We start from the raw sequence: 14,541 nt of genomic DNA on the forward strand, positions 1-14,541 counted from the left end.
CCTATGGAATTATCCAGTGTCACATCTGGTCATCATTCATGTTGAAGAAAAGCACTGTGGACTTTTAATACAATAATTTTAGGTATGTGTGATAGAAATCTCATTAGTTGGACAAAGATGTGTGTGAATTTGCCACAAATTCTTGAATGTTGATCATTTGGATTGTTTCTAGCTTTTCCTTGTTGTAGCAGTGCAGTGTGTGGTGTAAGTCTGGGCACAGTCCATCTTACAGTGCCTTATCGCCACTGATGACTGTGAATTATGTCCTTCAACTCCTACTGCTTAGATAGTGCTCCACAGAGCAAGGCCATAAAGACTTATCTGTAATTTGTGCCTGTTACAAAACAACATGAAATTGTTCAGAAATTAAATTTTTTAGAAAAGGCATCTATTCTTGTCTTGTGTGGGTGGAAAGATTTATTAGTTATTAAACCATTTTCAATAAGAATTGAAATGGAGTGATTGCTAATCCTGAGAGTTCTGACTTTAAAATCATGTTTGTTTAGTTTGCTACTATTTTGTAGCCCTGGATGGCCTGTAACTTGCTATTTAGTGCAGGCTGGCTACAAAACTGAGACCTGACTTATCAAGGTGATTGTTTCATAAGAAACCTAATGTTCCCTGGCCAATGCTGTCATAACTCAACAGTGTAGCACTCTCTATGCTGTCAATGAGAGTAATCTTAGTGGTAAAGATCTTCAGAAACAAGAATGCAGAGATAAGTCTTCAGATATTGATGCAATGGGCTGTTCCTGGATTTCTGAGTGACCACTAGCTTGCAAAAAAAGAAAGAATAAACTCACAGAAGTGAAAATTTGAGATGACTTCTAGTTACAACTGAAAATAATGCTCCACTAAAAAATCTTGTGGTAATATTTGGAAATTAATATAGCCACACTTTCTTGAAATGAGGAAACAAAGAGGATGTACACATGGCCCAAGTGGAAAGTAGGTTCATGACAGTCTTACCTTATTTCCCACCAGAGGAGTCATGCTGGTGAGAAACCCTTTGAATGAGCCACTGTGAGAAAGGATTCAATCATAAAACAAACCTTAAATAAACACAAGTGTTATATATTCATGCCACTCAAGTGGAAGGAAAGGCTTTACCTGCTGTGAACTCCCTTTATTAAATTTGGAGACCCTCAAGTTAGGAAAGTAGCCAGGGCACCTGCCTGATGTTCTCCAGCTGCCAGGCCCTTCCCCAGACCTCCATAACTGTCCATTCTAGTCTCTGGCTCCTCAACAGGACCCTCCTTGATTATGCCAATTTAAGGAGAAAAGTCTGAACAAAAGCCACCAATCCTAGAGTAGGAAAATCCACCAATCCCTGAGCTTCTATTAGTTCAGGACTTGAAATACCACCGATCTGTACCCTAGAAATCATAGGTTGGAGTTTTTCTGATGAACATAGAGAATTTCATAGAACAGCCATAGCAAGAAAAGTCGATAGGACTGTGGCATCACAAGACACAAAGGGCTATTGTAGAATGACTGCAGAATACACAAACAAAAGTATTGTCCTAACCACAAAATGACCCACACTGTGGGACATTCCAGGATGATGACATGAGTGGACAGTCAGAGCTCAAGCTTTATCTGTTCCCTCTTCCATCTGGATACAATCAAAGATCCAACAACAAGCATCCTGAACAGCAGCCTCCCGTCTGAAGCAGCAGTCAAACCCCAATTCCTTATCCAACACCACCCAAAGAAAACTCAGAATTTACCATAATTTCCTTTTAGCAGCTTCCAACGGAAACATCACACTGGTCCCCAAACATGCCTATTCTCCCTTTTGAAATCAGAAGTAAGAGTAGCTATGTTTGTGGTGTCTTACACTGGGAGGGCATTCACAATTTAAATAAAGTAATTTGATTGAAACATGTTTTGTGAGCAGGATAGATAGTTTAGCAGTCACTTGCTATTCTGCCAGAGGACCCAGATTTAGTTTCCAGGACCCATATTGGGCGATTGACATACACCTTTAACTCAAATTTAGACAGTCCTCTTCCACTCTCCTTGGACACCCACATACTTGAGGTACACACACACACACACACACACACACACACGTGGTACACACACATTGTATACAAACACGCATTTAAAATCTTTTAAAAAAGAATTTTTATATTTATTTTGGCATGACTAGGGAATCAAACATGAACCTTGCATGTGCTCAGGAGACACTCTGCAACTGAGCTGCATCCTGGGTGTCAAAACACCTCTCACCACTTGTCTATAACATGGATTTTGTGCTCCCAAGAAAAATGGCAGATCCTTTCCTTAAAAACCCTAAGCTTCACACAGTAGAATAAATAAAATGATTTTTTGGAAATTAATCATGTATGTGATTTTCTTACACTTATTGGTAGATGGAGATTCATGGTAAGCACTTTCCTTAAAGCCCCTTTCATGTCCCTGTTCCTCAGGCTGTAGATGAAAGGGTTCAGCATGGGGGTCACCACTGTGTACATCATGGCAGCTGCCATGTCCCTCCCAGCTGAGTGAGAGGATGAGGGGTTGAAATACACAGTGATGAGGGTGCCATAGAAGAGAAAGACCACAGCCAGGTGGGAGCCACAGGTGGAGAAGGCTTTCCATTTTCCTCCTGTGGATGAGACCCTCAGGACAGCACAAGCAATAAAGATATAAGACACCAGGATGCAAACAAATGGGGCTAACAGTACCAGGCCTGCAACATAAAGAATCATCAGCTCATTGAGATGTGTGTCTGAGCAGGAGAGTTTCATGAGAGGAGTTGCATCACAGAAGAAGTGGGGGATGATATTGTCCCCACAGAAGGAGAGTTGAGCCATGAGCAGTGTGTGCAACAGAGCATTCAGGTTGGATACCACCCATGATTCAACAACAAGAAGGGCACAGAGCTGATGGGTCATCTTTGTTGTGTAGTGTAAAGGGTGGCATATGGCCACAAATCGGTCATAGGCCATCACAGCCAGCAAGAAATTGTCCATGTCAGCAAACACAGAGAGAAAATACAGCTGTGTGAGACACCCAGAGAAGGAAATGGTCTGAATCCTGAGTATGTGGTTGGCCAGCACCTTGGGAACTGTGGTGGAGGAGAAGCAGACATCCACAAAGGACAGGTTGCTGAGGAAGAAGTACATGGGGGTGTGCAGGCGGGAGTCTGTACTGATGGCCAGGATGATGAGCAGGTTTCCCAGGACAGTGGCCAGGTACATGATGAGGAAGAGCAGGAAGAGGAGCTGCTGCTGCTGCTGGGGCTGCCTGCAGAGTCCCAGGAGGAGGAACTCGGAGACACTCGACTGGTTGATGTTGCCCATGAGTCTAAGCCCAGCTACAGAAAGGAGAAATAGAGGTCAGAAGGCCATTTTCAGATTTGGATGCTGTAACCAGATTCCCATTAAATCCACATTAGAGTTTCTGAATTAAGATCCACTCCTATTTTCCACATACTCAATTTACAAATCCCAGTTTTAGGTCCTGTTGTTTCCCCAGAGCCACACGTTTAGTTTTATTGAATGTAACATAAAAGCATTCCTGCACAAGTACTACTCTTACCTGTATCTGGTAACATTTCCAGTCTTCCTCCCACTCCTTAAAAGCTTAAAGAAGAGAAGCAGCCAGGTATTGTATTGATCTCAAGCTCCAACTGGTGGACCTGTGTCTCCTGCTATTACCCCCACTATGAGACAGAGTGAGCAGCACTTGTTGCAGGAGAAACATTGGCATCTCTATTACCCTGAAAACACCTGAACAGGCCAGTTCTAGCTCTTTTACCTTGGAGTTACCTGTAAATAGTGTTCTTTATTCTAAAGATTGGAATGTCTTGGGAATATAGGAAAGTTCTGTGAAGGTGGATGTCCCAGCTCTCTGTGTCAGAAGGAGGTCTGGGAAAATTAGACAGGTATTTACTGCAGCATGAAGTCCCATTGGGGATAGACTCCCTGAATATCTCATTAAAGAAGAATGTAGTTGTGTACAACAGCTCTTGGTCCCTCTTGACCAACATCGATGAAACATTATCTAAGCTCACAGTCAGAACTTGGAGGTGAAGCAATCTGTGTAGAGACAAGTCCCAGAGAGAATTCTCTGAGAGTGATCTAAGCCTGCAGGGTTGAAGAATAGGTCCTGATTCTTCTTTCCCTGCACAGTAACTGAAGGTACTGCATTATCAGAAGGACAGTCCTCTCCTTCTTCCACTTGGTCACTTACTACATAGAGCTTATGGCACATTTGCTTCTAGGAAGCCTTGGAAGTGGCTGTTTTTCTGGGAAACGGGAAATCATTTGGAATGTAAACAAAGAATATAGAAAATAAAAATATTTTAAAAAAAGAAAAAGAAAGACATAGGCTAAGAGACTGGATATGTAAACAGGACCCGGTATTTTGCTGCACACAGGAAACATACAGCAGTGAAAAAGACAGGCACTTCCTCAAAGTAAAAGACTGGAATGAATTTCCCAGGCAAATGGTCCCAAGAAACAAGTTGGAGAAGCCATTCTATTATGAAATAAAATAGGCTTTCAACCAAAAGTTATCAAAAAAGATGGGGAAGGACACTACCTACCCATCAGAGGAAACAGCCACCAAGATGAACTCTCAAGTCTGAACATTTCTGCCTCAAATGCAAGGCTACCCACATTTGTTTAAAAAAAAAAAAAGTTACTGAAGCTCAACGCACACAATGCATCTCACTCAACAATAGTAGATTTCAATACTACACTCTCACCAATGGACAGATCATGGAAACAAACTAAACAGAGACACAGTGAAACTATAAGAAGTAACCATAATGGTCTAAATGGATTTATCAGAAATCTACAGTACATTTCACCATAAAACAAAAGAATATACCTTCTTCAAAGCACCTCATGGTACATTCTCCAAAACTGATCATATAATTGGTCACAAAACAGGCGTCAACAGAAAAAAGAACACTTAATTAATCCCATGTATTCTATCAGACCACCATGAACTAAGGCCCACATACACATGGAAGCTGAACAACTCTCTATTCAATGATAATTTGGTCATGGAAGAAATAAAGAAAAAAATAAAGACGTTTTAGAATTTAATTAAAATGAAGGTACATCATATCTTATGCTTATGGGACACAATGAACGTGGTGCTAAGAGGAAAACTCATAGCTCTGAGTGTCTCCATAAAGAAACTGGAAAGATCATACACTAGCAGCTTAACAGCACATCTAAAAGCTCTAGAACAAAAAGAAGCCAATACACTCAAGAGGAGTAGATGACAGGAAATGACCAAACTCAGGTCTGAAAATCAACCAAGTAGAAAGAAAAATAACTATACAAAGATCAATAAAACTGGAAACTGGTTCTTTAAGAAAATCAAAATGAGAGATCAGTGCCACATCTGCAAGAGGAAGACCCCATGTCCTGACACTCACTAGAGAGCTAGCAGGAGCAGATTATCTGGTAATAATGCATAGCAGATGGGAAATGGGACTCATTACCCATTTCCCAATCACCCCCTTCCCATTTCCCTGTCCTTATATTCCCCTACAATGTTGGATCAACTCTTTTCATAACCAGGACTCTCTCTTTCCCTCTTCTTGGGTATCATTTGATATGCTGAGTCTTGAGAATTCCGAGCTTCTGGGCTAATTAATATCCACTTATCAGTTATTGCATTCCATGTGTATTCTTTTGTGATTGGGTTACCTCACTTAGGATGATATTTTCCAGTTCCAACCATTTGCCTAAGAATTTCATGAATTCATTGTTTTTAATTGCTGAGTAGTACTCCATTGTGTAAATATACCACATTTTCTGTATCCATTCCTCCATTTAGGGGCACGTGGGTTCTTTCCAGCTTCTGGCTATTATAAATAAGGCTGCTATGAACATAGTGGAGCATGTGTCCTTATTGCATGCCAGGGAATCCTGTGGGTATATGCCCAGGAGAGGTATAGCAGAGGACCCAACATTTTGTTGCACACAAGAAACCCACCTCAGTGACAAAGACAGTAACTATTTAAGAGTCAAAGGTTGGAAAAGAGCTTTCCAAGCAAATGGTCCCAAGAAACAAGCTGGAGTGGCCATTCTTATATCATATAAAATTGACTGTCAACCAAAAGTTGTCAAAAAAAGATAAGGAGGGACACTTCATACTGGTCCAAGGAAAACTCTACCAAGATGAACTCTCAATTCTGAACATCTATGCTCCGAACACAAGGGCACCCACAATCATAAAAGAAACTTAAATAAACCTCAAGGCACACATTGCACTCCACACAATAAGTGGGAGACTTCAACACCCCACTCTCAAAAATGGACAAATCATAGAATCAGAAGCTAAACAGAGATACAGTGAAACTAACTGAAATTATGAACCAAATGGATCTAGCACATATTTTTAGAACATTGACCCTAAAGCAAAAGAATATACCTTATTCTCAGCACCTCATGATACCTTCTCTAAAATTGACCATATAATTGGTCACAAAACAGGCCTCAACAGATACAGACATACTGAAATTATTCCATGTAGCTTATCAGATCACCACACCCTAAGGCTGGTCTTAAGCTCGAACAAAAGCAATGAAAACACACATACACATGGACCTTAAACAATGCTCTTCTCTTCTTTGGCTTTCTTGCCAAAGAAGAAATAAAGAAAGAAATTAAAGACTTAGAATTTAATGAAAATGAAGACACATCATAACAAATTTATGAGACACAATGAAAGCAGTGCTAAGAGGAAAACTCATAGCTCTGAGTACCTCCAAAAAGAGAAAGGAGAGAGCTTACACTAACAGCTTGACAGTGCACTTGAAAGCTCTAGAACAAAAGGAAGCAAATACTCCCAAGAGGAGCAGACAGCAGGAAATAGTCAAACTTAGGGCCAAAATCAACCAAACAGAAACAAAAAGAACTATACAAAGAATCGACAAAACAAGAAGATGGTTCTTAACCCTGAGATTTCACCTTACACCAGTCAGAATGGCTAAGGTCAAAAACTCAGGAGACAGCAGGTGTTGGCGAGGATGTGGAGAAAGAGGAACACTCCTCCACTGCTGGTGGGGCTGTAAGATGGTACAACCACTTTGGAAATCAGTCTGGCGGTTCCTCAGAAAACTGGACATGACACTTCCGGAGGACCCTGCTATACAAAGTATTGGTCTTAGCTCTTCTTTGAAAATCTGATAGAATTCCCCCACTAAACCAATCTGGTCCTGAGCTTTTATTTGTTGGAATACTATTAACAACTGCTTCTATTTCCTCAGGTTTTATAGGAATATTTATATGGTTTATCTGATCCTACTTTAATGTTCTCACCTGGTATGTATCTAGAAAATTGTCCATTTCATGAAGATTTTCCAATTTTGTTGCATATAGACTCTTGTGGTAGGATCTGATTATTGTTTGAATTTCCACCTTGTCTTTTTTGACAACTTTCGGTTGAAGGTCAATTTTATATGCTATAAATATGGCTACTCCAGCTTGATTCTTGGGACCATTTGCTTGGAAAACAATGCTCTTCTCAATGATAGCTTGGTCAAGGAAGAAATAAAGAAAGAAATTAAAGAATTTTTAGAATTAATGAAAATGAGGACACATCATACCAAAACCTTTTTCCCTTATTGCTTTTAATATTCTTTGTTTAGTGCATTTAGTGTTTTGATCTTTATGTGATGGGATGAATTTCTGTTCTCGTCCAGTCTGTTTGGAGTTCTATAGGCTTCTGGTATGTTCATAGGCATCTTTTTCTTTAGGTTAGGGAAGTTTTCTACTGTAATTTTGTTGAAGATATTTACTGACCCTTTGAATTGTAAATCTTTGCTCTCTTCTATGCCTGTAATCCTTAGGTTTACATTGTGTCCTAGATTTCCTGGATGTTTTGGGTTACAAGTTTTTGGATTTTGCATTTTCTTTGACTGTTGAGTCAATGTTTTCTATGGTATCTTCAGAACCTAAGATTCTTTCTTCTATCTCTTGTATTCTGTCATTGGTGCTTGCATCTATGACTCCTGTTTTCTTTCCAAGGTCTTCTATCTCCAGAGTTGTCTCCCTTTGTGATTCCTTTATTGTTTCTACTTCCATTTTTAGATCCTGGATGGCTTTGTTCACTTCCTTCACTTGATTGTTTGTGTTTCCTGAAAATCTTTAAGGCATTTTTGTGTTTCCTCTTTAAGAACGTCTACCTGTTGACCCATGTTCTCCTATATTTTAAGGGAGTTATTTATATCCTTCTTGAAGTCCTCTATTAGCAACATGAGATGTAATTTTAAATCTAGCTCTTGCTTTTCCAGTGTGTTGGGGTATCCAGGGTTGTCTGTTGTGGGATAACTGGGATTCAGATAGTGCCATGTTGCCTTGGTTTCTAGTGGTAATGTTCTTGTGTTTGCCTTTTGACATCTGGTTATCTCTGGAGTTAGCTGGTCTCAATGTCTTGGATTGTGGCTTATCTGTCCTGCAAGCCTGTGTATCTGTACTCCTGGGATTCCAGTTCTCTGTGCACACAGATATGTTGGCACTCCTGGGAGACCAGCTCTCCTGTGGTGGTGTTTGTGTATGTAGCTCTGTGGCCCAGGATTGGCTCTGTACTCACAGGCCTCTCCACAGTCCTGGGAGGTAAACTATCTACCTGCTCCTGCTCCACCTGGATATGGCACACTGTGCTTCCAGGCCTCTCCACCCTCCAAATGCCTGACTGCAGCTGGTTCTCTGTAATGTATCGGGAAATGGTATCTTCACTGTGGCAGAGATGACAAGAGTCTGCCCCAGCAGAAAAGACAGGCAGATTGTGGGGCAGAAGGAATGGAAGAGGAGTGGTATTCAGGAAGGCTGGGGGTTTGGTGGTTACTAGGTAGCAGTCCCGCCAGACCCCTAGCAGCAGCTCTGGGACTCCAGAGGTGGGAGGTGTGTCTTACCAAATGCCCTGAGTACAACTGGTTCTCTAGGATGTATCAGGAATTTGTGTTTTCATTGTGGCAGAACTGGCAAGAGTCTGCCCCAGCAGAAAGGACAGGAGGAAGAAGGGGCAGAAGGAATGGAAGGAGGTGGTATTCAGGAAGGTGGGAGGGGGGGAGGGGGGTTGGTGGTTGCTGGGTAGCAATGATAAGTGGATATTAGCACAAAAGCTCAAAATAAACAAGTTACTATTCACAGACCACGGGAAGCTCAATAAGAAGGAAGACCAAAGTGTGGATGCTTTGGTTTTTCCGAGAAAGGGAACAAAATAATCACAGGAGCAATTATGGAGACAAAGTATGGAGCAGAAACTGAAGGAAAGGCCACCCAAAGACTGCCCTACCAGGGAATTCATCCTATAAACAACCACCAAACCCCAACACTATTATGGATGACAAGAAGTGCATACCAAAAGGGGCCTGTTATGGTTATCTCTGTAGAGACCCTGCCAGAGCCTTACAGATACAGAGGCAGATGCTAGCAGTCAACCATTGGGCTGAGTGCGGGATCCGCAATGGAGGAGTTGGAGGGAGGACTGGAGTAGCTAAAGAGGTTTGCAGGTCCATGGGAAGAACGACAATGTCAGCCAACAAGATGCCCCAGGGCTCCCAGAGACTAAACCATCAACCAAGTGTTACACATGGTACCAGCCAAAAGTGTGGCAAAAGAATGCCTTGTGGGAGGAGAGGTCCTTGGTCCTATGAAGGCTCAAAAGATACCCCAGCGTGGGGAAATTGAGGGGGGTATGTGGGATTGGGTTGGGTAGAGGGCCATCTTCTTGGAGGCAGGGATAGGAGGATGGGTTGGGGTTTTCTGGGAGAGGGGAACGGGGAAAGGGTATAACATTTGAAATGTGAATGAAGAATATATTCAATAAAAATTAAAAAAAATAAAAATTAAAAAAAGGACCTGTGAAGACAGGAAGCTCAACTGATTGCAACTAGAGTTACAATTACTTCACTGAGTCAGGTGTCATCTTAAATATGCTGAAGGTAAAAGATGAGGAGAAAATATTTCATATGTTTCAAATTAGTTTTGTTTGTTTGGTTTTTGAGACAGAATTTTGCAGTGTAGTCCATGACCCAGAATCCATGATATAACCAGACTGGCCACAAACTTGTGATCCTACTCACTTAGCACCTTGGTGCTGGTATTGTAGGTCTGTGATACTGCCTCAGCTTCTTTTTAGTCACATTCAAAGTAAATTCAAAACATACTATACATTTTTATTATTTAAAGGAGATATAAAATAACTAAGGAGTGGACATACATACAATCAATAAAAATAAAAGTATAAAGACTTGCAGTAATATAGAAACCTGTTTTATAAAATAACTGTTGAGAGCTTAGATGCAGACTACTATTTGAGTAAAATTATCTGAGCCAATTTCCGTAAACATGACAGGGGATAAAGAGTGTAATGCTGGATACTGAGATTGTAGAAGGCATTTCCCTTTTAATGAACCATTTTCCTGCTTCAATATTGTGTGTCACACATGATTATGAGAAGATAAAACATCAGATCAAATCAGTAGTAGAATTGTTTTTCTAATACTTCAAATATTTTCCCTTATTTTGTGTGTATGTGTGTACACACACACACACACACACACACACACACACACACATATATATATATATATATATATATATATATATATATATATATATATATATATATATATATATAGAGAGAGAGAGAGAGAGAGAGAGAGAGAGAGATTGAAATAGAGGTTTCTCTGTGTCTCACTTTCTGAGACACGGTATCCATAGAGACCCTTTCTTGGAACTCACTATGTAGACAGGCATATGTAGAGGGAGCATAGCAGGCAGACATGCTCCCTGACCAGAAAACATGCACAGTAAGCAAACAACAAGCAAGCAAGTATAAAACAAAACTAAACGATAATTGGACAAAATGCCACTTCAGAGACTCAGGAAACAGGAAAAGTGAGAAAAGCAGGGATCAGGTGGAGATTATGGAATCAGGAAGAACCTGATCAAAATAAACAGCTCATCAGAAGCCCTCAGCAGACTTCACCTGGAAGAAGAACGAGTGAGCAAACCAGAAGACAGAGGGAGGGAGAGTGAGAGCTGAGACATGGAGAGGGAGGAAGAGGACAATGGAGGGAGGGTGGAGGCAGGCAGTGCTGCTGCACATACAGGGCTGGACTCTACAGGGAAGTGACAGGAAGGAGTGGGGGAATTGCTTTTAGAAATAATGGCTGAAGATGTCTCAAATTTCTTTGAAAATAATCATTGATACATCTCAGACGTCCTACCAACTTTCACCATAAAGAGTGTAAGAATGGAGTTTGTAGATGTCTGTTGGACCCAGCTGCACACACGGGCTCTCAGTGGAGGACAACATATGTGAGACATTTGTAAGCAGAAGCTAGACACAAGCAGCAGAGGAAGTGGGTTTGAGTCTCACTGCTGGCCCCTAGCTGGAGAGCTGTTGGCAAGTGTCAGCAACTAGGAAGGGAGGGGTCAGTTTTCTTTAAGAGTGTAGCCTCTAACTCGACCACAATCCAATGGAAGGCCATGCTTCAGTGTGTATGGTAAAAAGAAAAAATAAACTTGGTGAATGTGGAAGGAAGGAAGGAAGGAAGGAAGGAAGGAAGGAAGGAAGGAAGGAAGGAAGGAAGGAAGGAAGGAAGAGAGAAAGAGAGAGACAAAGACAGAAATAAACAAAGAAAAATGAAAATAAAAGAAAATAAAATGAATGAAAATTTTTATTACAATTGAAAAATAAAAATCTAAGAAACAAAAATGCACAGGATCAGCAAACCAAGTTACAGGCACTAACTTTAAAAGTTTTACTATGAAATGAAAATTGAAAGCCAACATATGAAATTTTTAATAAGTGACAATTCCAGGAGCCAGGCCTGCATAGACTCTGTCTCAAACAACAACAACAACAACAACAACAACAACAACAAAATAGTACCTACATGAGAACATCAGCACACACTGACAGAAGCAAGAAAAGAGGGCAGAGTCTGCACATGTCTGCACACTAGAATTGTAGAAGGCACAGTTAATTTTTATTGAATCAATCTATTTCACCTTAATGTTATATACTATATAATGCCCAGAAAACAAGGATAACATAGTAAGTCCAAAAGAGCTGCAGGAGTAGGGTTTCCTGGAGCACCAAACCCTCCCTTCTCAACCCACCAAGTCTGATCTTCCTGTGAGATTGGCTCAGGCTGAGGTCTCTGTGGTGAGAAAGAATGAACAGCTGTGTTTTCCAGAGGAGGCGTGAACACTACAAGTTGGGTGCTGGTACTCTGCCAAGGAACATGGAGGATTACAAAAAATATAAGTAGTACATTGGTCTTTGATACAGTGATAGCAGCAGATGTTGTAAGCACAGCTGAACCCGAGAGTAGAGGATCTGCTGATGCCGAGAAAGTAGCAGCATACACATTGCCCTGAAAATGGTGGATGTGTGTAGCTGCTGCTGCTTTGCCAATCAGAGCTCAGTCTTGTAGTGAACAGCATGAAGACAGCCATTCAGAATCATCTCAACTTGGAAACCACATCCCATCTGGGACAGGAATCTATTCCCCATTCCAACAACACCTGACCCAGTTTTGAGCTTACCATTTATCTCTTATAAGTGTTGTCCCATTGAGACTCCTTGCTCTTCTCCAACACTGTGCAAGGGTGCACATGGTGCATTCTGCCAAGGCATTGACATGACAATCCCATAACATTTCTTAAAGTTTTTTTTTCATATATTTACTTAAAGGATTTGTATCCTGGGCTCTGTGTCTGGTATAGATAGTAGATGCTTGTCTTACAAAAGACAAATGATAAGTTTCAGCTAATTGACAAAACATGAAGGATTCTTAGACATTAGTTCATTCTGTGATTTTCCACACATTTTACATTACTGCTTAGATACAAATCTCATGGTGAGAACTTTCCTTAAAGCCCCTTTCATGTCCCTGTTCCTCAGGCTGTAGATGAAAGGGTTCAGCATGGGGGTCACCACTGTGTACATCATGGCAGCTGCCATGTCCCTCCCAGGTGAGTGAGAGGATGAGGGGTTGAAATACAGGGATATGATGGTGCCATAGAAGAGGCAGACCACAGCCAGGTGGGAGCCACAGGTGGAGAAGGCTTTCCATCTTCCTCCTGTGGATGAGACACTCAGGACAGCACAAGCAATAAGGATATAAGAAACAAGGATGCAAACAAATGGGGCTAACATTATCAGCCCTGCAACAACCAGAATCATCAGGTCATTGAGATGTGTGTCTGAGCAGGAGAGTTTCAACAGGGGAGTCACATCACAGAAGAAGTGGGGAATCACATTGTCCCCACAGAAGGAGAGTCGAGCCATGAGCAGTGTGTGCAACAGAGCATTCATGTTGGCTACCACCCAGGATCCAACAACAAGAAGGACACAGAGCTGATGTGTCATCTTTGTTGTGTAGTGTAAAGGGTGGCATATGGCCACAAAGCGGTCATAGGCCATCACAGCCAGCAGGAAATTGTCCATCTCCACAAACACACAGATAAAATAAATCTGTGTGAGACACCCAGAAAAGGAAATGGCTTGATTTCTGAGTATGTGAATGGCCAGCACCTTGGGGACAGTGGTGGAGGAGAAGCAGACATCCACAGAGGACAGGTTGCTGAGGAAGAAGTACATGGGGGTGTGCAGGCGGGAGTCTGTGCTGATGGCCAGGATGATGAGCAGGTTTCCCAGGACAGTGGCCAGGTACATGATGAGGAAGAGCAGGAAGAGGAGCTGCTGCTGCTGCTGGGGCTGCCTGGAGAGTCCCAGAAGGAGGAACTCAGAGACACTCGATAGGTTGGTGCCTTCCATAGATTTTAAGCCCAGCTATAAAGAAGAGAAGCAGAAATATATGAACCTAAGGGTGTGAGTCCAACAAATCATACTATACACATTGCCGTGTTTAAAAAAAAAAATTGCAACAGGGTTGGGAAAATATTTCAATGATTATAAAGACTGGCTAATCTTCCGAGGACCCAGGTTCAATTCCCAGCCCCCACAGAGTGGCTAGCAATAGTGCATGACCTTTCTCTAGGTGCTGTATATCCCTATTCTGGACTCTGTCGGCACTGCCCACATTTGGCATACACACATTCAGTTAGAACACCCAAAGACATTTAAAAAATGAATTGTAAAAACAAAATATATACTTTTAAAAAGCAAAACTGCTTTAGATTGGTTGAGTCAGGACCTACCATAGTGGTCATCAGCTCAGGTTCCAATGGTCAGGCCTAGGTGATTCTGTACACACCAGACTGACCCTTGTACTTCACTGAATACAACATAAAAATATGCATGCACAGGCTGCAGGATGTTTCAGTGGCTAAAGGTGTTTATTCAACTAAACCTGAAAACCTGAGTTAAAAACCAAAACACTTGTAAAGGTGTTAACAATTACTTGACTACCTCTCTCTCTTTCTCTTTCTCTTTCTCTCTCTCTTTCTCTCTCTCTCACTCTCTCTCTCTCTCTCTCTCTCTCCCTCTCTCTGTGTGTATGCATGTATGTATGTATGTATGTATGTATAGAACACGCTCCAAGTATCTCTTGTCTTCCACATGTACACTGTGGTATGTGTACCC

At 41.4% G+C, this 14,541-nt stretch overlaps 2 protein-coding genes across 2 annotated transcripts; both read right to left on the minus strand.

Moving 5' to 3' along the window:
• Positions 1-2,345: 2,345 nt before the first annotated feature.
• On the minus strand, positions 2,346-3,311 carry LOC127693432 (olfactory receptor 1361-like). The gene has a single exon (XM_052194277.1). It carries the CDS (start codon positions 3,309-3,311, stop codon positions 2,346-2,348), a length of 966 nt encoding a protein of 321 aa, XP_052050237.1.
• Positions 3,312-12,828: 9,517 nt separating this feature from the next.
• LOC127693434 (olfactory receptor 1361-like) lies at positions 12,829-13,773 on the minus strand. Its single transcript, XM_052194279.1, has one exon. It carries the CDS (start codon positions 13,771-13,773, stop codon positions 12,829-12,831), a length of 945 nt encoding a protein of 314 aa, XP_052050239.1.
• Positions 13,774-14,541: the final 768 nt, after the last annotated feature.

Source organism: Apodemus sylvaticus, chromosome 10 (assembly GCF_947179515.1).
Source record: "Apodemus sylvaticus chromosome 10, mApoSyl1.1, whole genome shotgun sequence".
NCBI classification, from domain to species: domain Eukaryota; kingdom Metazoa; phylum Chordata; class Mammalia; order Rodentia; family Muridae; genus Apodemus; species Apodemus sylvaticus.